The sequence below is a fragment of the Dendrobium catenatum genome, unplaced genomic scaffold (assembly GCF_001605985.2).
Source record: "Dendrobium catenatum unplaced genomic scaffold, ASM160598v2 fragScaff_scaffold_913, whole genome shotgun sequence".
NCBI lineage: Eukaryota > Viridiplantae > Streptophyta > Magnoliopsida > Asparagales > Orchidaceae > Dendrobium > Dendrobium catenatum.
This window is the reverse complement of record NW_021319375.1, coordinates 521,610-549,405: the sequence shown is the minus strand read 5'-3', so window position 1 is coordinate 549,405 and position 27,796 is coordinate 521,610. Positions and strand designations below refer to the sequence as shown.

Genomic DNA, 27,796 nt, shown 5'->3' with positions numbered 1-27,796 from the left:
GTGGCTATGAAGTTAGCAGGTGTTAGCACTTGTGATGATGGCAACCTTATGGGTGATGATATGAATTGATGTTATTAACAATAGCAGGTGATGAACAACAAGAGTCAGTGTTCGTGTTAATGACATGTGTTTTCCTTATAATTAAGTGATGGTGTATGTTGATACTATTTGTAACAGTGGGGTGACAAAGCCAATGAGTGTTGGTGTAGTCAGAAGATGATGGTTAGGAGATCATAATTGGGCAATGGTAGTCAGAGAATGGTTCTCGTGTGAAGTTGGGAAAATGGTCGTAATTGGACTATAGTGGTTGAAATACCATGGTCAGTGCTTAAAGGATCATAATAAGTTGATAATGGTCGGAGGACCATGGTTAAGTTATTATGGAGAACTGAAGTTGGGCAATGGTGATGGAAGTACCATAGTTGGGGTATAATGGTTGAAAGACTTTAACTAAGTGATGGTGTTAGAGGGTGGAGGTCCAATTTTGGTTTAGACACCAGTGGTATGATGGCGATGGCTCAAAGGTGATGGTTAGACGATGGTGGTCTCGTAGTGATGTTTAAGCTGCGATGGTTTGAGTGCAATGGTCAAATAATGGTGGTTTAATGATGGTGGTTTGTCGGTGGTAGTCTGTCAACAGTAATCCTATAATGACAATCATGTGATGAAATTGTGAGATACTTCGAGCATTTAAGTTCTCTTGAATTTTTAACCAAATGTTTCCCTTCATATATAGATAGTGAGATTTTATTTATAATTTATGAGTAGCAAGCTTTATAAATATATACAAAACCGCACTCCACAGGACGACCTGTATTGAGTTCCTTAATCATATACTTTTCTTTTAGCATTTATGTGCCTTAAAAATGTTGGAATTTAATGATATTAGGCAATGCTCGATTTGATTATAGGCACATAAAATTTGGGGATCATTTGGTCCCAAAGTTTTATATTATATTTCAAATGTTTGATCTCTTTCTAACTTAGTTCATACCAGTTTTTGGAGAAATTATTTTGCGCAGACATCAAATCATCTGGAGGCGAATCAGAACGCGCCACTTCACCCGGTACACATTGGTACAAAGCTGCAGTACATAGTAAATGGGTGATGTGGTGCGTTCTGATTCGCCTCTAGACGACGTTCGTATCCGGACAGAATAATTTCTCCACTGTCTGTGGCATTGATTTGATCTCATCAAAAAGTTCAGCTTTATAAAAAATTTATTGAAATCAGAATTCAAATAGTCCTAAATTTGAAAGTTTTAAATTCAAATATGTATCAAAATGTGTTCCCGTTCAAGTAAACTTTTGTGAAGTATTAGTAATATTTTAATTGCATTTAAAAGACATATAATCGTATAATTTTAATTTATAACTAATACAAGAAAATATTAAAAGATATTTGATATCTAACATACATCATAAATATATGACAGAAAGTCTCAAATACATATTTTGACTTTAGAATGCCAAAACAAAACACTAAATCACGAAAACATAAGCTATTTTTTAATATTTAATATTGATACGTCATCAAAAAATTATTTGGATCGGGCACAAATCTTGATGCAAAATTAAGTTGGAAACTTCCGAAATTTAAATTGGGACCATCCGAACTCCGATTTCAACAAACTTATAGTCAAACTGAATGTCTCAGAAATACAAACCCAACGACACAAAATTCGACTGAATCCGATCCCAAATGAGTCCAAATCAAGGACCCGAAGCGTTGTTGGAAAGTTAGAACCACTATTTGGGTTACCAAACAGTTTCCAAAAATATGTTCTTATACTTAAATTGAGCGGCTCGACGAGACAAATCCAACTAGCTCAAGATCGCCAAATTCCGACATCATTAAGACCTTCAAATGGATAACGAACGGTACATGATCTAGGGATTCAATATCGGCTGTCCATCCAACCACTCTCCATTTACCCCTGATCTCTTTCCTATTTACGGGTCATGCCACTCTAGAAATCTATAAATAGACCCCTCATTTCTCTTGAAAATGGACCGAAGTAAGAAGAGAAGGAAGAAGCTCCTCCTCGACCACCACCTGCGTTCGCCGGACCACCACTTGAGGCCCTCACCTTCGCCGGACCACCACCTGAGGCCCTCATCTTCCCCGGAACACCACCTGAGGCCCTCGTCTTCGCCAGACCAGCACCTGAGGCTCTTGCCTTCGCCGGACCACCACTTGAGGCCCTCACCCTCGCCGAACCACCACCTAAGGCCCTCACCATCGTTGGACCACCACCTAAGGGCCTGAACTCTACCAGACCATCAACTAAAGCCGGAATTCTGCCAAGTCACTGTCGGACTACTAACTGACACCCCAACTTCCAAGTGATGTCAGATTTAACACTAGACTTCAACCATGCGGTTGACATTTGTAATCTGATTGCTCTCTCGGACGAGTCAGCCCATTGTACTCAACTCAAATTCTAATGATATATTTTTAACTGGGCTAGGCCCCGTGGTTTTTCCCCTTTCTAGGATTTTCCACGTAAAAAATCTTGTGTTATCTATGTGTGAGCTGGATATCCGTGCAACGCTAAGACGTAAAATTATAACTCTATTGCCGCGTATATTCTAGCCCGCAACAAATATCACTTAGCTAAGAATATTTTAACCAAAAGAAAGTCCTTAGTAAATATCAAATAAAAAAACATCTATTAATTTTACATATTTAATAAAAAATTTGATTATTTCCTTCGGTCTTAATCATCCAATTAATAGCAAAGAAGAAAATAGCTGATAAGCTCATATGCTACAGAATAAAATGATGTTGTGGAAGAAATACAAATGATTTCAAAACCTTGAAATTCTTGAAGCAAAGGGACAGATGAAGAAAATATGGCAATAACTTTTTGACTTTTGTAAGGTAACTTATTATTAAAAGCAATAACTAAAAAAAGGAAATTTCCAATGGAATAGATGAAAGCTAAAGGTTTATATTTTTAGCAAAAGTTTTGACTATTTTTATAAATTATTAGATGAAGATGAAGAAGATAGAGAAGATGAATCCAATCAATTTAAAAGATGATGTATGGCATATTTGTATGATTGTATTTCTATTTTTGATTGGTTAAGTGCACATTTTATATGTTCTTCATTTCTTAACTATCTTAATGAGATGTTATTCTATGCAGACGCCAAACGTCATCTGGATACCAACCAGAAATTGCCATTTTATCCTTTCGCTCGGTACAACTCTGTATCGCTTGGCACCGCAGCTTGGTACCACTGACGTGGCGCATTCTGGTTAGTCTCCGGACGGCGTTCTACGTCTGGTCTTCGCATAGAATAATTTCACCTTAATGAGGGATGAGGTTGTAGAGAAGTTAGGGTTTAATTGAGATACTTTTTTTATTATTTATTTTTTAGATTGTTAGGTTATTATTAGTTTTTTTTTTAAATTTTTTTTTTTTAAAAATTGTGCGAGAAATAGTTTTTTCACTTGAATTTGTTAGTGTGGTGGTTGTAAGAAGGATGATGCACTTTTTTTCCAAAAAGGAAAATTTATAATGACACTAATTCTAAATATTTGCTTCGGGGAACTTTCTTCTTGCTTTGCTTCTCATACTAGTGCCACATTTTCATTTGACTATTGCTTTTCTGGTGATTTTTATGAAATAGTATGTACTTTTTGATAAAATTTATTTCAAAGAATATTTGTCATGCATGAATATTCTATTTTGGCTACATATATTCTTGTTGCGTCTTGAAATATTCATGACAGTAGAGAAATATAAAATTTAACGTCTTAACTTTATGCGAAGGTCCAGCACACAAATAGATAAGAAAGTAGGGGTGTAACATTCATAAGCGACACCAGAGTTTTTACGTAAATATCCCTAAAAAGGGAAAAAAAATCAAAGGGCTTGGCCCAATTTGAATAAATCCATTAGTGTTTGCAGTCGATTACAAATGAGGCACTTCATTGGGGGTAAGGCCTTGGCTTGAAGTATCAAATATACATCATTAGAGTGCATTTAATGGTGGGAATATGAAGAAACTGTATTGACATGTTTATTTGGTCGGCAAGATCATATTTGGCGGGCTCCGGAGGTTGGAAAGACAATAGTTGGGTGCGGTGGTTGGAAGGACTGTAGTCGGTGGGTGACAGAGTTCGAAAAGATCATTGTCTGACGACGGAGGTCAGAAGAGTCATAGTTGACAGGCAATGGAGGTTAGAAGGACCTTTATCAAGTCTTTGATTTGATCCCATTAGGGCTTGTACTAGGTCGAATTTGGTGTCGTTGGACTTGTCTTTTTGTGATGTTCAATTCGATCATGAGTTTTCTAAATCAGAGTTCAGATTGATCTGAATTTAATTTTAGAAGTTTTCAACTTATTCTTAGCTCAAAATTCGTGCCCGATCAAGATAAATTTTTGATGATATATCTATTCTATATTTATTTCATCTAAAATTTTATTAGCAAATGTATTTAAATCATTGAGAATGCTTTCTATCCATTTATGGCATGCTTTTTTTACTCCTGATTTTAAGCATCTTGCAATGCTTAGTGAGCGCCATACATCTTGGTTCTCAAGGATTGCGACTCTTTGAGCAATCAAACTTCATAATCTTCTCAAACTTCATACTTTCATGATCCACTTTGGTATTAGTTATTAAGAAAGAGAGTGCCTCTACCTAAAAGTTTGGTGAATCACAGAGTATGACATATATCAAAGACCATTAAAAAGAGCATAAAAACTTTCATGATTCGGCTTAAGTAAACCTATTTTTTTGAGCAAAACATGATTGAATAATCTATTAAACTTTAGAAAAAACACATGAAAGACTAGACTTTATATAAAATTGAAGATATAAATAAATATACCTCTATATCTACTTTATATAAAATAATATCATTTGTTATGAAAATGAGGGCATGACATAAAGGAGATATTTTAATTGCTCTAACTACTCTATTCACTCTATATTGTGGGAGTCCTAATGAGAACTATCTTTTATTATGAAATAAAGCTTCTTCTCTTACTAGAATAAAAAATATATTTTTTTCTTTTTGGAGAAGCCATCAATCTATATTGAATTTCATAAAATAATGAATGGCCAAAGCATTCTTTGATAACAAGAGACCCAAATATCTTAATGCAATGCTATTCTTTATTATATCTTCCTTAGTTTCATTATCATTACTTAATCTTATCACCTCTATATTTGTACTTTATAATTATCCTTTCTAGTTCAACATACTTTCATTTGAATATTATCATTTTCATCACATTATGATAGAGATATTTAAATAATGAAAGCATGAATGATTGTAATAAATTGTTAATGGGATAATCAATAGTTAACAAATTATAATATAATCCATATTTAAGGAGTTGATTAACAATTAATTTAAGAAAATTTTGGAGGATTCAAGCCTAAAATAAGCTAATGAAGGCTTCATTTGGGACAATTTTCTTCATGTTTCTTAAAGCATTCTTTTAGTAAAAAATAAAATTTTGGTACGAGTCACTCTAAGAAGCAGTGAAAAAGTTATTCCAAACGAATGTAATTTTTTTTTTGAATGAAAATTATATAAGTAAATAGACAAAGTGGTCTTTGCATACTTGAGATCAAAGGAATATTATAAAAAAAAAACCAATAAATGTCGGTATTAGAGCTCCATTTGGTAATTAATGGTAAAGGGATATATTTTTTTAGACATATTAGATTCATAAAAGCATGCTAAAAGTAACAATATAAAAGAGGAAAGTGTTATGACAATAATGAAAGATAAAAGAAGGTCACCAAGTCCAAGGCTTTGTTTGGAACGATTTTTTTACTGCTTCTTAAATAAATTTTTTTGTACAAGAATTAAAAATTTTTAACTAAAAAGCTGCTTTAAGAAACAATAAGAAAACTGTTCCAAACAAAACCTAAGTAATCGATAATTATGCATTAAGGAAAAGTGTTTCTCAATTACACTCCCATTAATCATCATCTAATCACTGTCGCCCTACTATCATAATTTATTTAATGTTATCTAATCATCATAATTTGACTGCTATCTCTTATTCCATTTTAATCCTCATATATCTGTGATGAACTTATGACTATTTTACATTGCTCAAAGTATAATTATAGAAGAACAGCACAATCAAAACAAAGCCTCCATGTATCTTTCACCAAAGAAATCTTATCTGAGCCAGACAAACTAATAAGTTTGGGCTTACCAATTCCAACTCTTATGGGACAAGCATAGTAATAAGTTCTACATCCTAATTATTAAACAGGTCAGGTTCAAGTTGACTTGCAAATCATTTTTTGATCTAAAAATAACATGTTTAATATTTTTTTCTTAATTTTTTAAGTTATGGGTAAGTTATAATTTTTTTTAAACAAAATAGATTAATGAGTCAGGTTTAGGATCATCGATATATTTTTTTTTTATTCGTTAAATAGGTCGAATTCAAATCTAATCACTTTTGGATCAAATTCAAACCCAAATCATCAACCTGTTTGGACACCTGTACAATTCCACGAGACAAGTTGTGAACCTTTTAAGTAAAAGAAGTAAAACTCTTAAACATCGAGACGATTTTTGTTATAATGATTAGAATTTTATTAAAAGACTTCATAGTTAAACATGCACATTCTAAAGAAATTATAGAATAGAGGATCTCTTGAGAAATTATACTAAGATGAGATACATTATAAAACCATGAGGCTCTAAAATTAAAACAGTCATTATTTCGATAATCAAGAGTTTTGAGCTGTTAAGCAAGTTCAGAGTCCATCTCCGTCTTTTTCTCCTTACTGACCGGTTGGCAGAAGAAATGAAGAAACCCGCCAATGACCATTCAAATTCGGACTTTTATCCCCGCGCTTGATGAGAAGACGCAATGGGTGACCTGGAAATGATAAGAGAGGCAATCTTCCCGAACCCTCTCTGCTTCTTCTTCTTCTTCTTACCTGGAAATGATAAGAGAGGCCATCTTCCCGAACCGTCTCTGCTTTATCTTCGTCTTCTTCTCGATCTCCTCCGCCACATACATCATTACTCCATCTCATCCCCTTTCCAATGGCGAAATCCTCATCTCCGCAAAAGGAACCTTTGCGCTCGGCTTCTTCACCGCTCCCGATAGCGCCAATCGCTATCTCGGCATTTGGTACCACAATATCCCCGTACAAACCGTCGTCTGGGTCGCCAATCGCCGGAATCCGATACACGATCTAAATGCCACACTGTCGATCAATGCCGACGACGCGTCTCTCTATCTCACGACCTCCGGTAACTCCACCCCCATTTGGTCTTCTCCTTCCTTCCCCAAATTGTTTCCTAATCCGATCGGCCAGCTTCTAGATACCGGTAATTTTGTCATGAAATCGTCAAATTCTAGCTCCATCTTATGGCAGAGCTTCGACCACCCAACAGACACCCTGGTCCCAGGTATGAAGGCTGGCCCTAACCTGAAAACCGGCATCGACCGCAATCTCACGGCATGGCTGAGCGTCTCCGATCCATCGCCGGGAAAATATACCTTGGCAATCGACCCAATTGGCGTTCCCCAGCTGGTCATCCGCGATGCCTCTGGCAGCTGGATCTGGCGTGGTGGACCATGGAACGGCTTCGGCTTCTCCGGCACAGGTCAATTCTTTGACGTCGCATTTTATCGAGAATTCATCTCCGTCTTTAGTTCCAATCCGGATGAGATCTACTACTGCTTTAACACGGTCGGAGATGCCATTTCTATAGTTACCATGGATGAAAACGGGACAGCCAGGCGTTACGGATGGGAAGCTTCTTTGCAGAAGTGGGATCTCTACTGGTTAGCACCGAGCGATCCTTGCGACTTCTTTTCAGCATGCGGAATCAACGCCGTTTGCGACACAAGCAGGTCGCCGATATGCCGTTGTCTTGATGGGTTCGCTCCGAAGAATCCGGCGAGTTGGAGCCAGGGAAATTGGTCAGATGGGTGTGTGAGAGTGGCGACTCTTAGCTGCGGGGCAAATGGAACCGATGAGTTCATGCTGGTGCGCGGTTCGAAGCTGCCGGACACGGCGGCGGCGGTGGCTGATAGGAGCTTGGACTTGGATGGGTGCAGGGCAAGGTGTTTGATGGATTGCTCCTGTAAGGCTTATGCGAGCGCTGATCTCAGCCGGGGAGGAAATGGATGCATTATTTGGATGGCGGAGATTAAAGATCTGAGAGTCTATGCTAACGGCGGGCAGGACCTTTATGTCCGGGTCGCGCCACGCGATTCAGGTACGTAATTTTTGTCCTCGTAATATTTAAATTTTAATATTTGTTCATGTAATAATATTAAAACAACTGTATCAGTATCACAGTATGTAATATGAATTTTATTTTAAAAAATTAGTACTACTACTATTTTATGTTATTTAAAAAATAAAAAATTATATAAATTAAAATTTTAATGATATGTTTGTAAATCTTCAAATTAAATATTTATTTAAGTAAGAGATGAAGCTCATAATTTTATTAGAAAAGTCTGGATAAGTTATGGAACAAGTTAATTAGTTGAAAAATTCATTTGAAAGCTGCTATTCTTCTAAGTCAAAGTCAATGTTATGAAAATGTTTTGTCACAGTCCGCACGTTTTTTATATTAAATTACAATTTCTTTATAATGCTGGAAAGCAAAAGATTATTATTTGTTAGTTTATATATAACATTCTGAATATTTATTATAAGTTTTGTTGAGGGGAGTTAGGAATTTTTGTCTTAGCGTTGTATGGATATCCAGCACACAAACAGAAGAAAAATAAAACACCAAAAATTTTTACTTGGAAAACTCTAGAAAAAGGAAAAACCATGGTACAATGCCCAATTTAAATGATTTCACTTGTATTTGATTAGATTATAAGTGATTGACCCGTCCATGAAATTGTGGACGATTAGATTACAATAATCAACCGTTTGGTTAAATCCCGTTATGAACGGAGATTGAAAATTCGGCGATGTTTAATGGTCGGGAGAAAATTTGGTTTCAATTGACGGTCGGGTGGAAGTTCGGCATCAGTTGGCGTTCATGCAGAAATCCAGCTTCAGTTGGCTGTCTGGCGGAAGTTCGACGTCGATCAGCTACTAGGTGGAAGTCCGACGGTGGTCGATGAGGAGTCTGGTAGCAAGAGAGTTCTATTCCTTCTATTCCAAATTATGGATTGAACATTCCAAATGTGCTTAAGGTCTTTGATTTGGACCCATTTGAGCTCGAATTGGGTCGAGTTTGGTGTTGTTGGGTTCGTATATTTGAGACGTTCATTTCGACTATAAGTTTCTGAAATCTAAGTTCAGATGGTCATGGATTTAATTTTTGAAGTTTTTCAAGGTTGTGAAAACTGGACCGAACAACGAACCAGACGAATGAGAGGTTCACGGTTTGCTAACCGGGGTTGAACCGGATGATGTAATAAATAATAATATTATTATAAAAAATAATAAAATTAACATTATACATGAACCAATGAGAGCTTTTTGCTTTGTATGGGTTAGTCCCATATCACTTGTGATGTTTTGTTTTGCATGGTTTATATATCTTTTTGCTTTTGCACACGATATGAGCTCATATGGGGCATTGTGAAGCCATGTGAGAATGTTGCTATTAGTTATATAATCATATTATTTAACATTTATTAAATAGTTTTAATATATAACATTTATGTTATTGATTAAGTTTATCATTTATTTAATTATTTTAAAAAAAATTGGACCGACTGGTTTTAAAAAATCAGGACCGGTTCGCCGGTTTCTGGTTGAACCGGTGGTTCAAGCCGGTTTGATGCACACCCGGTTTTTATGGGTGAACCGGACCGGCCTTCAGACCGGTCGGAACCGGTCTGAAGGCCTGTCCGGTCCGATTTTCAAAACGTGGAGTTTTTTACTTGATTTTGCATCGAGATTCGTGCTCGATCAAGATAATTTTTTGTTGATATATCAAGTTTTTAAAAATTCTTATTTGGCCAAATATATATAATTGGGAGGAATTTCTAGTTTTTTGGTTAAAATGTAAATGTCAGATGTGTGATAAAATTTTTTTTTTTTTTTTGGATTGGTGATTAGGTAATATATGATGGAGACATTGGTTGAATTCATTAATGAAAATTAGCAAAAGATAAATTTGGGTGGTTGGGAATGAATAAACGATGAATATTCAAATAGTTGACCCATTCCCCCCCAAAAAAACATAGCTTGCCCATATTTTTTTAGCTATCAAATCAGAGCAAGCAAAAAATAAAGCTATTATGAATAGGTCAAAAATCATCCACTTGAGAATTTTTTAATGTAAATGCTAATACCATGTAGTTGAAAAATCTAACTTAGACCAGAGAAAAATATTTGAGGATTTATATCCATAGTATTGAAATGAGTTAAAGAAAGTTTATATATTTAATCTCTAAATTTTATAATTTAGGTGCATAGCATTCAAAATATTAACTTCAAAACATCGAAATACAATAAAAAAATAACAAAATTATAAGCCATTACCGCACAACCTATAATAGTATCACCCCTAGTTGCTGATCCCTTTCGCCTCCATCACCAAATATCATGTAGGTCTCACTGCATCCACACATCTAATTGTGCTGTAGTTTCTCAGAGCCATTGCCGTTTCTTTGATATCCAATCAGCTAATAATTGTGTCCCTTAAAATCTTATTGAGATGATTGTTGATGGAACTTTGATCATCTATATTTTCAACGTCATCCTACAAAAAAGAGCAATATCGTGACTTCATCTTATTATCTCATCAAATCTCTTGATGCAACTCTCTGTCATCTTCGATCATTTAGATCTTGTGTATTTAATAGTGTTTGATTAGGTAAATAATAAAATTTAGATATTAAATATATAAATTCTCATATTTTAAGTGTATTTATGCATTTTTTTTAATAGAATTACTACATTTTGAAAAGGGAAAACAAAATAAACTATCAACTTTGCATAATGTCTTCAAGAAACAAAAGATGGGAATTTGATCTAAATAATGAAAAAACTTAAAAATCGAACGAGGTAGTGAAGGTTGGTTCAGCGTCCACATGGCAGAGAAGTAATTAAGTAGATTTATAGACCCAATTTAATTTTAGATGAATTGATATAAAAGCATAAGTCTATGCTCCATAAAAATATTATATATTAATTTTCAAGAAATTTTTTTTCTTCTCTATTTACAAAACTTGAAAAAAGACTTCAAATGAATCAAGCAAACCAGATTAAGGGCATACTCAAATTTGAGTTGCTAAAATCTTATTCAAGCTTGAGGTTGAGCTCGATTTGAGTATTAGTAATAATATTGAAGCTCGATTCGGTTAAACTTATGTATGCTTAAGCTTAAGCTCGATTCATTTGCTTGGGTTTTGAAGGCTTGCAAACAAAGGTTGCAATATTCATTCACTCGAAAAATTATTAAGAAACACTATAGTAAAGTCAGTCGTTTGCGGTGGATTTGCAGTAAACTTTACAACAAAATATTGTTTGTCGAAAATATCAACAGATTTGTTGCAGACTTTATGACATAATACTATATTTTTTATTGAATTTAGTGTGTAAGAATATTATTATTTACTATAATATTTCATTATCATATTTATTTCATGATTAGTTTTGTTATTATAATTCAATATATGATTATATACAAGATGATTGAATTATAAAAAATAACATAAATTAGTTCATATTTATTAATTATAGTAAGAATCTATAATTAAATATAATTAGTTTGGTTTTGTGAAAATGGTAGGAGCGGCAGAGAAGGGAGACGGAGAAGGAAGACAGAAGCGGGAGAAAGCGGGAAAAATATTATTCAAGAAGTTAAGTTTACAGATACATATATGAGTGTATATATAGACTGAGTACAAGTAATGACCGGTTATGCCTTTGATACAAGGTGACGTGTCGGTTTCCTTAACAGGTTTATCAATTTGATCATCGAATTATATTTACAGAGCAGCTCGACGAGAAAAATCCAAAGAGCCCAAGATCAATGAATTCTGAAATCACTAAGACACTTAAATGCTTAACAAATTCTCCATGATCAATGAAATTAGTATGAACCGTACGATGGAGCACTTTGAATTTACTTAGGATCTTCCTAATATTTACAGAGCATGTCACTTCCCAAAATAGACCATCATTCTTCACATGAAAGGAGTGAGGATTAGAGGCGGTTTGGATCATGGGCTAGAGACTCAAAAGAGCTCTTAGGTTTGAGAATCTTGGAGCTTCAATCTAGCACCATCAATGGCAAATCCTTGACACTCGGCTTCCACCACTCCATTGAGCTTTGGTACCCATCGATTAAGATCTTTTGAACAACTGTCGCCCATCGACTACGATCACTCTAACCACCACAACCTGACACAATCCTTTCGATTATTGTTGCCCATCGACTACAGTTTCTTCGACCACCGTCGTTCGACTACAATCTTTCATACTTCTGTCTCCCAACTATGATCTTTTAGACCTCCGTCACCTAACTACGATCCCTACGACCACCGTCGCCCGACTACATTCATTCCAACCACCGTCACCCAACTACAATCCCTCTGATTGTCATCGCCCGACTATGATCTTTTCAACCATCATAGCTCATAAACTACGAACCTTTCGACTATCATTATCCAATTAAGGCCATTCCAACATCCACCACTCTCTCCCGTTGACTACAATATCTCTGACCACCGTCCCTCGACTACGATCCCTTTGACAGCCATCACCAGACTATAGTTCCTACGAACACCGTCGCCCGACTACAATCCTTCAGACCATTGTTACCCTTCGACTACCGTCCTTTCGATCATTTTTTATTAAGGGGCTGTTTGGTTGCCTGCAAAGTAAATGCAATGTAAATTAAATACAGTGTAAAATAAATATAGTGCATTCCAAATATTTTGAGGCTGTTTGGTTGTCTGTAAAGTAAACGCAGGATAAATGTTTCCCTTGTTTGGTTAGATATATCCAGAGTAAAGTAAAAACAGTTTATTTGTAATATTTTTTTTGTCATTATAACTAGTATATTTATAAAAGCAGTTATAATTTTTTTTGAAATTATATGATATAATATTTGTAATTGAGAGAAATTTTAATTTTAATTTTGTGAAAATATAAATTTTTTATTTTAGAAATTAGAATTTTTTCAAAAAAAAGAGAGGAGCCATATTTGTACATCCTTTTTTCAAGGAGGTGAGAGATTTACCTTTTATATATAATTGGATCAGTAAACTCTCATAACGAGTTCGTTTTGTGACCGTAAGATTCCTAAACATAGCTAAGTATCTCTGCTTCTTAATTTCCTAATAAGAAAAGCATACAAGATGGATTGGGTGAGTGGCTCTGCTATTGGTCTAGGAAGCTCCAGTGCCGTCCACCTGGCATTATTCTCAAAATTACAACAATTTTTTTTTTACTATTTTTCCTTTCAAATGAAAAAAAAAAAAATGAATATTCTAACATAATTTATATGAATATAAATTTAAAAATCATGAATTATTAATCACTAATTTCAACATAAAATCTATTATTTTCAAAATAATTCAAATAAAAATTACAAAACACTTTTTTCCCCCCAAACCCGTTCAATAAAACCACCCTCCATCTCTAATTAAAAAAGCGTAAAGCCATGGTTGAAACCAACAACAACAAAGATTTCATTCGAATCTCAACTTTAACCAATTACCAAATACTTACATGACATAAAGAAAAACCAACATAACCAGAACGGCGGCGGAACGCAAAGCGCAAGCTTTTTCGAACTCCGCCGTCGCCTGTTGCCGGATTCTCCGAGCTGCGGTGAGCTCTCTCTCCGCCATCTCCACTTGCTGCCTCCCCGGCTTTTCGTTTACTGGCGCCGGCGGGCCGATGGAGAGGTCGAGCGCGGTGGACGGAGGAGCGAGAAGTTGGAGTTCGAAGTTCCGGCGAGAGGGCGGGTGAGAAAAATGGTGGTTTTGGGTAAGGAGGCGGCGACGCCGACGGTGGCGTGTCGGCAGAAGGGCTCCGGCTGTAAATCGGTCGGGAGAGTGAAGTTATTTGTTGAGGAGTGCGCGGTTCGAACCGGCGGCGGCTTGCACTGCAGGTGTCTTGGTGTTCGATGAAGCTCTCCATGTATATTCATATTTTCACCGCCGTCGGAGTGGGGCGGCGGTTGAGGCAGCCGAAGCCCGCACAGTTGAGATCCCGGGAGAGACCCCATATTTTCGAACAGGATAAGAGATTCCGTAAGAGAGGGCGCGGGATCTGGTGGGAAGAGGTCTGAGGGAAATGGATGCGGAGGATTTGCGGAACCTGGCGAAGCGACGATGCGGGAACGTCAGCGCGATCGCAGGAATGGAGAAGAGAGCAAGGAAGAACGGAGAAGAAGGGAAAATATATGTCAGCTTCGGCGAAATCATCGCCCAACAGCCACAAAGAATTTCTAACCCGCTCAAATTGAGCGGGTTTCGAAGTCGCGTGAAATGCCTCCCCTAATACACCGCTATTGCTACAGACGTATTTCTTTTGCTTCCCTCAAAATTAACCAAACAATCGAAATTAGTAAATACCTGTAATTGTTTTACTTTACCCTCCTAATTCAGGCAACCAAACAGCCCCTAATTACCATCCTTTTGACCTCCATTGCCCGCTTATTATGATTCCTCCAACTATCTTCACTACGACCTCCGTCACTTGCTGACTACATCCCTTCTAACCGCCGTCGCCCACTATCTACGGTGCCTCCGACCACCGTTTCCCAACTACAGTCATTCTAGTCCAACTATGGTCCCTTTGACCTCTTTTGCCCAAATAAAATCCTTCCAATCAAATAAAACATGTCAACATTCTTTTGATAACAATTCTCATGACATTATGTTCTTCAAACCCCAATCATGTAAAGTGCTATATATATATAGTGCCAATATCTTTTCCCGAGGAAGGACGTCATTTGTACTTAATAACAAGCATTAGTGGATTCATTCAAACTGGGCAATGACATGTGATTTTTTTCCTTTCCTCAGGGGTTTTCATGTAAAAATTTTAGTGTTTCTTATGAAAGCTACATCTCTCTTTCTTATATATATATGTGTGCTAGATTTTCATATAAGTTAGAATACTAAACTTTATATCTTTTTACCGACACGAATGTTGCAGGACACAACAAGATTAAACATCCTAAATTTTATGTTTAGAAAGTTATAAAAAATTTTAATCAAAATAAATTATTGGGTGGAGTTAGGATCATTGAGATCTTTTTGACCCAATAAGTCAGGTTGAATTCGAATATGATGAATCAAATTTAGACGCAATAAGTCAACCCATTTGGACCCCTACACGAAAAGTAAAAAAAAAATTTGGACCCTACAAAGTCCACGGGACTAGTTCAGAGTCAATGTTGGCTTTTTCTCCTCACTGAACGAGCCTTAGCAGAAGCAAAGCGGAAACCCGCTAACGACAATTGGAATGGGGACTTTTATCTCCGGGCTTGATGAGACGACGCAATTGAGGACCTGTAAATGATGAGAGAGGCAATCTTCCCGAATCCTCTCTGCTTCTTCTTCTTCTTCTGCTTCTTCTTCTTCTTCTCCATCTCCTCCGCCACAGACATCATTACTCCATCTCATCCACTTTCCAATGGCGAAACCCTCATCTCCGCAAAAGGAACTTTTGCGCTCGGCTTCTTCACCGCTCCCCATAGCGCCAATCGCTATCTCGGCATTTGGTACCACAAATTCCCCGTACAAACCGTCGTCTGGGTCGCCAATCGCCGGAATCCGATACACGATCTAAATGCCACACTGTCGATCACTGCCGACGATGCGTCTCTCTATCTCATGACCTCCGGTAACTCCACCCCCATTTGGTCTTCTCCTTCCTTCCCCAAATTCTTTCCTAATCCGATCGGGCAGCTTCTAGATACCGGTAATTTTGTGGTGAAATCGTCCAATTCTAGCTCCATCTTATGGCAGAGTTTCGACCACCCAACAGACACCATGCTCCCAGGTATGAAGCTTGGCCCTAACCTGAAAACCGGCATCGACCGCAATATCACGGCATGGCTGAGCGTCTCCGATCCATCGCCGGGAAAATATGCCATGGCGATCGACATAATCGGCGTTCCCCAGATGGTCATCCGCGACGCCTCTGGCAACTGGATCTGGCGTGGTGGACCATGGAACGGCTTCGGCTTCTCCGGCGCCGGCCCTAATCAATACTTTGACCTTGGATTATACCGAGAATTCATCTCCGGCTTCAATGTCAGTACGGAGGAGATCTACTACTACTTCAACTCCGTCGGAGATGCCATTTCTATAATTACCATGGATGAAAACGGGACAGCCAGGCGTTACGGATGGCAAGCGTCTTTGCAGAAGTGGGATCTCTACTGGTTAGCGCCGAGCGACCCCTGCGACTTCTTTTCAACATGCGGAATCAACGCCTTCTGCAACGGGAGCAGCTCGCCGATATGTCGTTGTCTTGATGGGTTCGATCCGAAGAATCCGGCGAGTTGGAGCCGGGGAAATTGGTCAGATGGGTGTGTGAGAGTGGAGCCTCTTGGCTGCGGCACAAATGGAACCGATGAGTTCATGTTGGTGCGCGGTTCGAAGCTGCCGGACACGACGGCGGCGGTGGCGAATACGACCTTGGACTTGGATGGGTGTAGGGCAAGGTGTTTGATGAATTGCTCCTGTAAAGCTTACGCGAGCGCTGATCTCAGCATGGGAGGAAATGGATGCATTATTTGGATGGCGGAGATTAAAGATCTCAGGGTTTATGCGGACGGCGGGCAGGATCTTTACGTCCGGATCGCACCGCCTGGTAAAGGTGCGTAATTTTTGTCCTCGGAAAATTAAAAAAATGTGATATATATATATAATATTTAAATCTTTATCATGCAATTTTTTAGTGTTTAAATAATATTAAAACTTCTTTATATAAATATGAATTGAATTTTTTTTTTTTAAATACTAGTTGTATTTTTATGCTGTTTAAAAATTAACATATATAAAGTTAAAATTTTAAAAATTTAATGATATATTTGTAAATCTTCAAAATAAATATTTATTTACGTAAGAGATGAAGCTTATAATTTTATTAGAAAACGCTGAATAAGTTATGGAACAAGATAATTAGTTGACAAAGTCATTTGAAAGCTGGTATTCTTCTAACTCAAAGCCAATGTTATGAACATAATCTGTCACAGTCTGCACGGTTTTTATATTAAATTATAGTTTCATTATAATGCTGGAAAGCAAAAGATAATTAATTGTTAATTTATATATAATATTCCGAAGATTTATAGTAAACTTTTAAAATTCTTATTTGGCCAAATATTTATAGTTGGATGAAATTCTAGGTTTAGGGCTAAACTGTAAATGTCAGATATGTGACAAAAATAAAATATTTGATTGATGATTAGGTATTATATGACGGAGATATGGGTAGAATTCATTAATGTAAATTAGCGAAATCTAAGTTTGGGTGGTTGGGAATGAATAAACAATGTCATATACTTGACCCATATTCTTTAGCAGTCAAATCAGAGCAAGAAAAAATTAAAGCTATTATGAATAGGTCAAAAATCACTGCTTGAAAATTTTTTAATGTTTATACTGCTATCAATAGATAATTATTAGGTCAAAAATCTAACTTAAGACTAGAGAAACATCCATTATTTTCTTTGGAAATTTATATGCATTTTGTTGAAAAAGTTTAAAGTTTATATATTTAATCTCTGAATTTTTTAATTTAGGGACAGATAATTCAAAATATTAGATTCAAAACATCAAAATAAAATAAAAAATAACAAAATTATATACTGTCATTACACAACGCATCATATTGTTCCTGGTTGCTGATCTCTATTGCCTCTATCACTAAATGCATTGTAGGTTTAGTTACGTCAATACATCCGAATCTGTTGGTCTCCTACAACTATTGTTGCTTCTACGAGATCCGCACAGATCATAATTGTTTCACTTTAAATCTCATTGAGATTGCCGTTGTTGGAACTTTTTTTGACATTTGAGTTAATTAAGACAAACTCACACACATAACACATACGCGAGCTTCGAACTTAAGACCTCTTAGTTGATAGTCAAAGCTCCCAACCAATAGTTCAAGATGAGCTGTGTCTGTTGGTGGAACTCTAGCCATCTATGTTTCCACCATCATCCAACAAAAAAGTAGTACACTAACTTTGTCTCGTTATCCCAAATCTCTTGATATAGTTAATTTTATTAATAGAATGTTTGGTTTGATACATAATGAAATTTCGCTATTAAACATGTATATTCTTATATTTTAAATATATTTATGCAGTTTTTTTGGGTTAGGACTACTACATTTTGAAAACTAATAAACTTTCAATTTTTGTATAAAGTTTTGAAGATACAATAAATGATGAGAATTTGATCTAAACAATGAAAGAAATTAAATCGAAAGAGGTGGTGATTAGTTTAACTTCCAAATGGCAAAGAAGCAATTAAGTAGATTTATGGACCCAAATACTTAGATGAATTGATATAAATGCGTTAAGTCTATGCTCCATATAAATTTTTTTTATTAATTTTCAAGGAATTTTATCTAATTACAAAACTTGAAATAAGACTGCAAATGACTCAAGCTAAGCAGATTAATGGCATGCTGGAATTTGAGCTCAATTCTTAATATCTTATTCAAGCTTGAGGTTGAGCTTGATTTGAGTGTTAGTAGCAAAATTAAAGCTTGTTTCGGTTAAAATTATATTTGCTTGAGATTAACTTGTTAGCTATCCAAATGAGCTTTATTGTGCCTATTGATAAGCAAAACTATTCAACAACTTGTTAGTTAATTGAACAAGCCTTATTGAGCATATTAATCAATAAACAATTAAGCTTCAAAATTGGATGAACTATTAAATAACAAGTGTTTTAACAAACTTAAATAAATAACTTGCATTTAATTAAAGTCGATGTAATATAAAAATGAAGAAGACTTCCACATAAGTAAATACTAAATAAATTTATAATCTTCTTAAATGTACTTATTATGAAGCCTTACTCAACCTTCTTAACAAGCTAGTTCACAAGCTTAAATGATATTGTTCATCATCATAGATAAATCAAACATTAAGCTCTTGCTGCTTGTTCATTTATTAATCAAGAATTTATATAAGTCTTAGGGGTATACATGAGCTGAGTAGGCTTGAGCTCGACTAGTTAATGAGCTCATCAAGCCACGAGTTCGAGCTGATGCCTATACTCGAGCTCGTATATTTAACGAGCTTTAGCTCGAGCTCAGCCTGACTTGGCTTAAAAGCTCGTTGAATCCCTCGATTAATTTAAAATATAGTTAAAATTAATATAAATTATTACTATATTTTATATTTTAATATTTAAATTAATTCTATGTTCAAAATAAAAATTCTTAAAAAATCAAACATTTTAATTTAAACTAAGAAATCAAGCTCAACAATTATGTCAAGCTCGAGTTTTTCAAACTAGCTCAAGCAATCAAGCTATTTATAAAACTAAGAAATTGATTATAAAGATGAACATATATAAAATAACTTTAATCATGAGTTATTAAAAAACTCCTATTTGTGACGTATGATTTTTTTACTTATTCTCAAATAATTTGGAAGATATAAACTCAAACTTTGTATCTTAAAAACACAATAAAATAAATGGTTGAGAATATTAATATACAAACATGAAATCTATTCCCTATTCTTGTTCATTAGTGAATTAATTGAAATTCAAGGTTGAAGATATAGTTAGAGAGGTGATAGAATTACCTAGCTTTAATTATTAACATTTTATGGAGGATTATTTTTTATGTAATGATTAAATTAATGGCCAATTCAATATTTTAAATTGAGTTAATTATGGTATTAATTCAAGAGTACAATTTAATATTTATAGTGGAATAACATTAAAATTAATAATTTGATTTATTAATTTATTCAAATTTATTGGAGCTTGAATTATAGATCCATAAGGCTCCTTCTTCGTCACCTTAGTACTATAATATATTTAACCTATAATTATTTTAAATTAATTGAACACTTGTTAAAAATGTGAGATAATATAAATGTTAAATTATTTGTCATACTTTTATGTTATAAGAATACCTTTTATTTATATTGTATAAACTAATAAAGATGCATATATGGCATGAATGCATGTCTTTTAATACTAAAAGGTGCTTTATGAATAGATGCATCTTTTAATACAAAAAGATGCTGCATGAATAGGTGTGTGTATTACAAAAATATACTTTATGAAAAGAGGTGTCTAAATTGAAAAGATATGAAATTCTCTTATAAAAGGATGATCGGAGAGAATTTTTCTCTTAGTCTTTCTAATTTGGAGAATAAAGTTGTTTTAAGAACACAAAATTAAATTCTAAATAATATTGTGTTGAGAATAAAAATTAAATTCAAAAGAGATAGTGTTCATCAATAATTAATTGAATGTGCCCACTAGTTAAAATATATTTAGTGAGGTGATTAGAAGAAGATGATTTACAGTCTCAATCAATATTTTAGTAATTTATTTATTCTTTTTGGAATAATTATTTTTAACGAAAATTGATTTTGAGAAAGTCTCAATTTAATTTTCAATATCTTGTTTTTCATTTCTGCATTTATATAATAGATGTCATAAATTCAACAAATATATATTACAAAGTGAATGGAAATTTCTAAGAAACTGAATTAAGGGAGTGTTAAGAAGTAATTCACTCAAGCTTCTTTTGGGATGACTTTCTTGATGTTTCTTAAAGCAGTTTTCTAGTATAAAAAATTAATTTTTTGTGCTAGAAAATTGCTTTAAGAAGCAGCGAGAAAGCCGTCCCCAACGAAGCCTTAATCTCCTTTAAAAATATGTAGTATCTTAAGAAGTTGATTATTAAGAAGGTTTTATAATTCAGGCACGCGATATAATATCTTAGAAACTTCTGGCCGTTAGAGTTAATCTTACTATATCAGTAGTGTTCTTATTCAGTAATCAGTACTGAGAAGCTAAAGAGATGAGCTCATCTGTAAGTAGAGGTGAAATCCTCCTCATTTGTAACACAATACAAAGATTGTTTAAGCTGTAAAAGAGGCTATTTTAATTGAAAGCCCCTTTTCCAGTTTCATTTTTCAAACGCATATATATATGACTTCGTATTATTGTAATTTTGTGAATAACAGGGAGCAAGAGAAAGCGATGGATTTTTGTCCTGGCATCAGTACCTACTGTTTTGTTCTTGTTGATAACTTTGATATGTGTCTTTATGATAAGGAGACGAAAAGGCAAATGTAAGTTTTTGAACTGCTCTTATTTTAGTAACATTATATCATATATGGAGCGTACTAAACTTTATTTTATTCTAATCAGATTTTGCCGGGGAGCAATTAATTTCCTCTCCAAATTGGGCTGATGAAATCATGCATCAAGGCAAAGAAGGGAATTCAGAAATATTATTGTTTCAATTTACTCAAATAGTGAATGCCACAAACAACTTCTCAGATATCAACAAGCTTGGGGAAGGTGGATTTGGGCCTGTTTACAAGGTAGCTTGCATATTTATGAACTTTTTCAATACTATGTGAAACACTCCAATGCATTATGATATATGTCATTTAGAATTCATTTGGGACGGCTTTCTTATTGTTTCTTAAAGCTACTTTCTAGTACAAAAATTTTAATTTTTGTACTAGAAAGTCACTTTAAGAAACAACAATAAAGTTGTCTCAAACGAAGCCTTAATGTGCATTTAATGGACCATATTGCAGGGAAAATTACCAGATGGACAAGATATAGCAATCAAAAGACTATCTGCAAGATCAGGGCAAGGGTTGGAGGAGTTCAAAAATGAAATTTTATTAATCGCTAAACTACAACATAGGAATTTAGTAAGATTATTAGGTTGTTGTATATGGGGTGAAGAAAAGATGCTTGTATATGAGTTCATGCCTAATAAAAGCTTGGATCTCTTTCTTTTTGGTAAGTTCTTACAAGGAATTAAGCCTAAATTTCATTTTTGTAATGTAACAAATTCCTATTTGTAGTATTCCTTGAAGAGCTAATTAAGTTAGATCTTCTGCAGATGTTGAACAAGGATTAAAATTAGATTGGAGAAGTCGTTTCCAAATAATAGAAGGGGTAGCTCAGGGGCTTCTCTATCTTCACAAACACTCCAGATTAAGAATCATTCATCGAGACTTAAAGGCAAGCAATATTCTACTGGATACTGATATGAACCCCAAAATCTCAGATTTTGGCATGGCGAGGATCTTCGATGCTAATGAAGCCCAAGCGAATACTCGAAGGATTGTTGGAACATAGTAAGTCCACCAATAATGAAATCTCCATTATTTCTACATAAAATAACATTCATTTTAATTCTAATTGTTGCATATTTAGCGGTTACATGTCTCCAGAATATGCTTTCAAGGGTCTCTTCTCCGTCAAGTCTGATGTATTTAGTTTTGGAGTGCTCCTTCTAGAGATTGTAAGTGGGAAGAGAAACGCCGGTTTTTATGAATTTGATTCTTGGAGCAATCTTCTTGCCTATGTGAGTGATCCATCCTTCTTCCTCTTCTTCTTCTTCTTTTGGCCTTTATGTTGGAAAGTAATTTCAAGTTGATTAATTAGGCTTGGGATTTATGGAAAGAAGGAAACTGGAAGGAACTTGTGGATCCTGCATTAGATAACCAATTTTGGTATGATGAGGTGACAAGATGCGTCTATGTGGCGCTTCTGTGTGTACAAGAGAGTCCAGATGATCGCCCGGTTATGTCCGACGTCGTTAGTATGCTTAGCAATGGAAGCTTAAACTTCAGTAGTATCAAACCACCTGCATTTTTTGCTATGAAAAATGCTTCAGGTTCTAAACGGCCATTAAATCTGCATGTAAATGATGCTTCTAATGGCCTTTCTGTTTCAATTGTAGCAGGCCGTTAACATTAACCTGCTCATTTGTTTTGTAAATTCTGTGACTTAGATCAGAAATATGAAAAAAAAAAAAAAAATAATGGGATAAATATGGGGTTGAAGGATTGAGAATTGTACATACTTGTTGTTTGGATTATTTTAGTAGGCTTCTATGATGATGATGATAGTTTGATTGCTATTCCTTGTAGGAGGGATAATGTGTTTTTATATAATGAGCTTATGTTCCAATTATTTTATGAAATTACAATCAACTCAACTAGTTTTATTATATGGATATTTATTGAAAGAGTATGTGATAGGGAGTTTTTGAGCATAAAAAGTTGCTCTCTTGGTGGTGTGGGGTTTTGGAGTTGATGTAGCATTGTGGAAGTGATGTTAGGGTATGTTTTTAAGGGTGATGGAGAGTATCATTAGATGGCTTATCATTACTATTTTTTTTTTTTTAATTAAAATCATCACAAGGAGCTTACGCGTTAATTAAAAGGAGATTACAAGTCCTTCGTTGATCCACAACCCTCTAAAAATATATCATTTGAAACAAAATGTACGAGCCGTTGATCCAAACTATTGCAAGAGAAAGTAAAGAAAATGGAATAAAAAACAACTAGAAATTTAAACAAAAGGGCAACAAAAAACAGGAAAAGCTAGTGGGAAACCAAAGATAACATCCACTCAAGCACGATAGTCAGGCAATCATCTCCTATCCATGATTAGCAGAAGACCATCAACAATGAAACATGCTAAACAAAGACACCACAACTACCCGGAAAAGCAGATAAGATGCAACGCAAGAAAGAAGAGGAATAGAAAGAAACCAACACCAACACACCCCCAACCAAACAAAAATCAAGCATCAACCACCAGAACCATTACCACAACAAGATCACTCAATAAAAAAGGTCAGCCAACAACAAATCAAAAAAACCCCCAACGAAAAGAGAAAAAATATCAACACTCAAGCCAAATAACCTTAAAGAAACACAAACTACTTCCTTTTAGACTTTCTTCTACGGCGTTTGTCTCTACCTAGGCCAAACGCTTTATCAACAATACGATTGACATTCAAATTGCACAATTCCCGAGCATCCTCTTCCGGCCCATTGAAATCCTCCTCAAGCCAATCATTTTGATCCACACAAATACTCTCCGAATTAACAACCAATTGAGCTTTCAATATCTCATTAGAAATAAACGAAACAAAAACATCAACAAATTGCTTATTCACAAGTTCCACCAAAGTGACAAGAGAGTCCACAACAACAACATCCAAATCAAAGGAATTCATCACATCCTCAATAGCAACCGACACATCAGACAACACACCAACCAAAGGGCTCTCACAGGCCCCATATTCAAGATCCACATGAACACAAGGAGAAGCAATAGGGCTGGCGACAAGATTGGCCAAACGATTAGTATCTTCCCTAAACTATTTATGAGATCTTACAATAGCAAACTTATGTTTGACTGCTTGAGTAAAGTTTGAATTAGGTATGACTTGAATTTGACTTGACTCGTTTGCAGTACTGTTCTTAAATAGTTAGACGCTTTAAAGAAATTTAGAGAATCAGTTGGTGTGTTATTGGATCGAATTATTGACTTAATCAGTCACTTGAAAAGAAAAAAGACTGTTAACTACAAATGCAATAATGAAATAATAGCACGATGATGTTTTTTTAAAAAAATTGTTGATGATAAATTTACAAGGAGATATATGTAAGTTATTAGTCATTTGGGATAGCTTTATTACTGCTTTTAAAGATAACTTTTTAGTACAATTTTTTTAAGTTGTAATTTTTGTACTAAAAAGTTATTTTATAAAACAATATAAAAACTATCACAAATAAAGTCGTATTATGCGTTGTTTGGATTGTATTTCTTAATTCTTTCAAAAATTACTTTTTAGTATAAGAATTTCTTCAACTAAAATTTTTTTAATAAAATTTTTCTTTTAAAAATATCAAAAAAGCAATCCCAAACGGAACCTTAATCTTCTCATTTTAATTTAATTCTTGTAAAGCAAGAATCAAGAGTAGTAATGCAAGATAGAAACTGTTGTGCATTAAGGGTAGTTTTCCTTTTTTTATCTCATCAAATTAATGAGTTCAAATATAGCTATTGGTGCAATGACAATAAAATTTTTTTTCCAGATGAGAGCCGTTGCTTCGACTTCCACTTCCACTTCTTCCAGATAAGAAGTTAGCATGTCCCAAAAAATAAATAAATTCATAAACAAAATCAATGTGAAGGTTGATGAAAGTGCAAAAAGAAATAAAATTCATAGATTAAAGATGACTGATCATTAAAATTTATTTTGTTTTTGCAATCTCAAAAACATAAAATCAAAATTAAATAATAATTCAATAATTGTTTCATTTAGAATAATCAATAAGAAATTAAAATGAAATATTTAGATTTTGAGAAAGAAGGAAATATTTATATATAAAGGGATTACCAAGTCATACATAAATAAAAAGGGACATTTATATACATACCACTATATTATTATTATTTTACATATCTAACACCTCAAATACTAATATTACACTTATACCACTCAAATACTTAATTTACCTCATTTTTACCACTCATACTTGATGACGTCTTTCTTCCCGCCGAATACCCCCCCATTCACGCGCAACTTGTCGTGTGGACTGTGTCAGTGTTTTAACTCAGGAAAAAACCTTGTCGCGAACTCCTTCGCGCGGACGTCTACTTGCAAATTGCCGCGAACTCCTTCGCGAGACTCCGGCAGGTAACGATGCTATTTAAAGTATTTTCTGCAGGGAGAAAGCTCTCACAGTCTCACTTATTGTGAATGTATTTTATGTTTTTAAAAATCTGCACTAATTTCATATAAATTTAGGAAGAAAGCTCTCGCCCTTATTGTGAATGAATTTTTTGCTTTTAAAAATCTGCACTAAGTTGATATTAGTCTGGGAAGAAAGCTCTTGCCCTTATTGTGAATGTATTTTAAGCTTTTAAAAATCTGCACTAATTTCATATTAGTTTGGGAAAAATGCTATTGCCCTTATTGTGAATGTATTTTCTGCTATTAAAAATCTGCACTAATTTCATTTTACACACTTTACTTTATAAGTTTAAATTAAACTTCATTTTGACTATAGGAAATTGTTGTTAAATTAAAGGTCATATTGAATGTAATTGTTTGTTGTTGGAATATAATGAAGGAGATTTTTCGAAACAGATACTTGAAATAAATCATGCATTTACTCAAAGTAGATATTGATGTGTTCCAAGAAGACCTATTTCGTAAGGCCCAAAAAAAGAAGATTGCCCAATTTTTTGAAAAAAGATAAGAAAGTGCACAAATGTAACAGGTGTGGTCTTTGGGGTCATCATCGAAGTACATGCAAGAACTCATTACAAAAGATCGTCGTTGACACATTAATAACACAAGTTGGGCAACCAAAACGTCAAAAGTCGGCAAATAGACGGACTGCTGAGGAGTTCAATGAAGGAAGTGAATACGAGTATTCATATGTTGAAGGTTTATAATTAAATGGATTGATAAACAATTTTTTAGGTTATATTTTTTGGGTCATACTTTTTTGGTAGCAGACGGACAGCTTTGGTCTCCATTTTGTACCAGGCATATTCTTGTAAGAATACTTTTAAGCATGTATTAATGACCGATGTTCTGATCATTGTTAAGATAAAGAGTCTTTATGGTTGAATTCAGTCACAACTGGATACGGGCTGCTTGTGTTTATCTAACTGGAGCTTTTGTTTTGATCACTATCAAGATAAATTGTCTTATGACTAATTTCGATTACAACTGGATGTGGGCTGCTTATGTATCTCAAATCGAAGCCAACTTTCAAATCTAATTCTCAAACTTTACAGAAGAAAGATAAAATTCATAGCTTTGCTTTCCACCAAAGGAGTGAATACAAAATAAAGACAATAAGTATAGCAGTTTAACCAACTTAAGCCAACATTTAAATCACAACTTTACATTCCAACCAAAGAGTGAATACCAAATTTTTGTTCATTACACAAAAAACTGAAAGTACATCATCTCTTTTCATACAACATAAGTAGAAAATACATAATTTCTCCAAGCAACATTACATTTTTCTTTGCATTCCACAGAAACACTTAAGGTACTACATAACGCTACAAAACATGACATAAAGATAGTTAAGATACAATATAGCTAGCCAAAATAAACTCGAATTGTAATGTCGATAAAAACCATCACTTCAAAAACTTTCATCGTAAGGAGAATCAAGTCAAGCTTCTTAGCAGTCCTTCGATCAGATGCCTTAAATTCATAATGTGTGACATAAGATAGCTCTTCTTGCTCATCCACTCATTTAAAGAAAGTGTAATCATCCTCACTTTGATTATATTATAAATGCAGCTATAAAACTGCCTTCCACTGTTAGGTCCTCGATGGAAAATATACAAGACACATTTGAGATAACAATGACAGTAAACATAGGTATGCTGCAGCCTAATTTTGACGACGGATGAATTCGAAGAACTCATTAAAAGTTGTAGAAAATCTGAGAAAAAAAGCACGACATTAGAGTTTGGCATGCATCAGAAATCACCTAGAGGAAAATTATAAAGCATAACAAATCTATCAACTCAAGTAAATTTTCTAAATAAAATTAGAAATCAGAAGAATTTAGCACCAAAGAAAGCTATTCATCAGATTAATACCAAACTATGAATATCATTTAAGTGACTCAAAACAATGGAAATGACCAAACAGTAAGATGAAGAAATGAAAACTTGATCTTTTTTGCAAGTAAACAACAATTCCTTCACATGGAGGGTTTAAGCAACAGGGAGTATACACTACATGAATGAAAAGCCGTGAATGCAAAGAAAACAAAAAAAATTTGCCAGCAGACAATGATACCAGCCACCGCTTAAAGAGCAAAAT

General features: G+C 34.6%; 1 protein-coding gene across 4 annotated transcripts; it reads left to right on the top strand.

The window, feature by feature from the left end:
- The first annotated feature begins 7,209 nt into the window (after window positions 1-7,209).
- LOC110109193 (receptor-like serine/threonine-protein kinase SD1-8) lies at window positions 7,210-23,119 on the top strand. Of its 4 annotated transcripts, none has more exons than XM_020840156.2 (8): window positions 7,210-7,610; window positions 7,719-8,228; window positions 21,132-21,239; window positions 21,319-21,494; window positions 21,717-21,927; window positions 22,031-22,268; window positions 22,348-22,498; window positions 22,579-23,119. In XM_020840156.2, exons 1-8 carry the CDS (start codon window positions 7,343-7,345, stop codon window positions 22,885-22,887), a joined length of 1,971 nt encoding a protein of 656 aa, XP_020695815.2. In that variant the 5' UTR covers window positions 7,210-7,342; the 3' UTR covers window positions 22,888-23,119. The 4 variants fall into 4 exon arrangements, with proteins under 4 accessions (XP_020695815.2, XP_028553149.1, XP_028553150.1 ...); XM_028697316.1 differs by lacking the exons at window positions 7,210-7,610; window positions 7,719-8,228 and adding exons at window positions 15,651-15,796; window positions 15,862-16,777; XM_028697317.1 differs by lacking the exons at window positions 7,210-7,610; window positions 7,719-8,228 and adding exons at window positions 15,652-15,796; window positions 15,922-16,777.
- The last annotated feature ends 4,677 nt before the right edge of the window (window positions 23,120-27,796 follow it).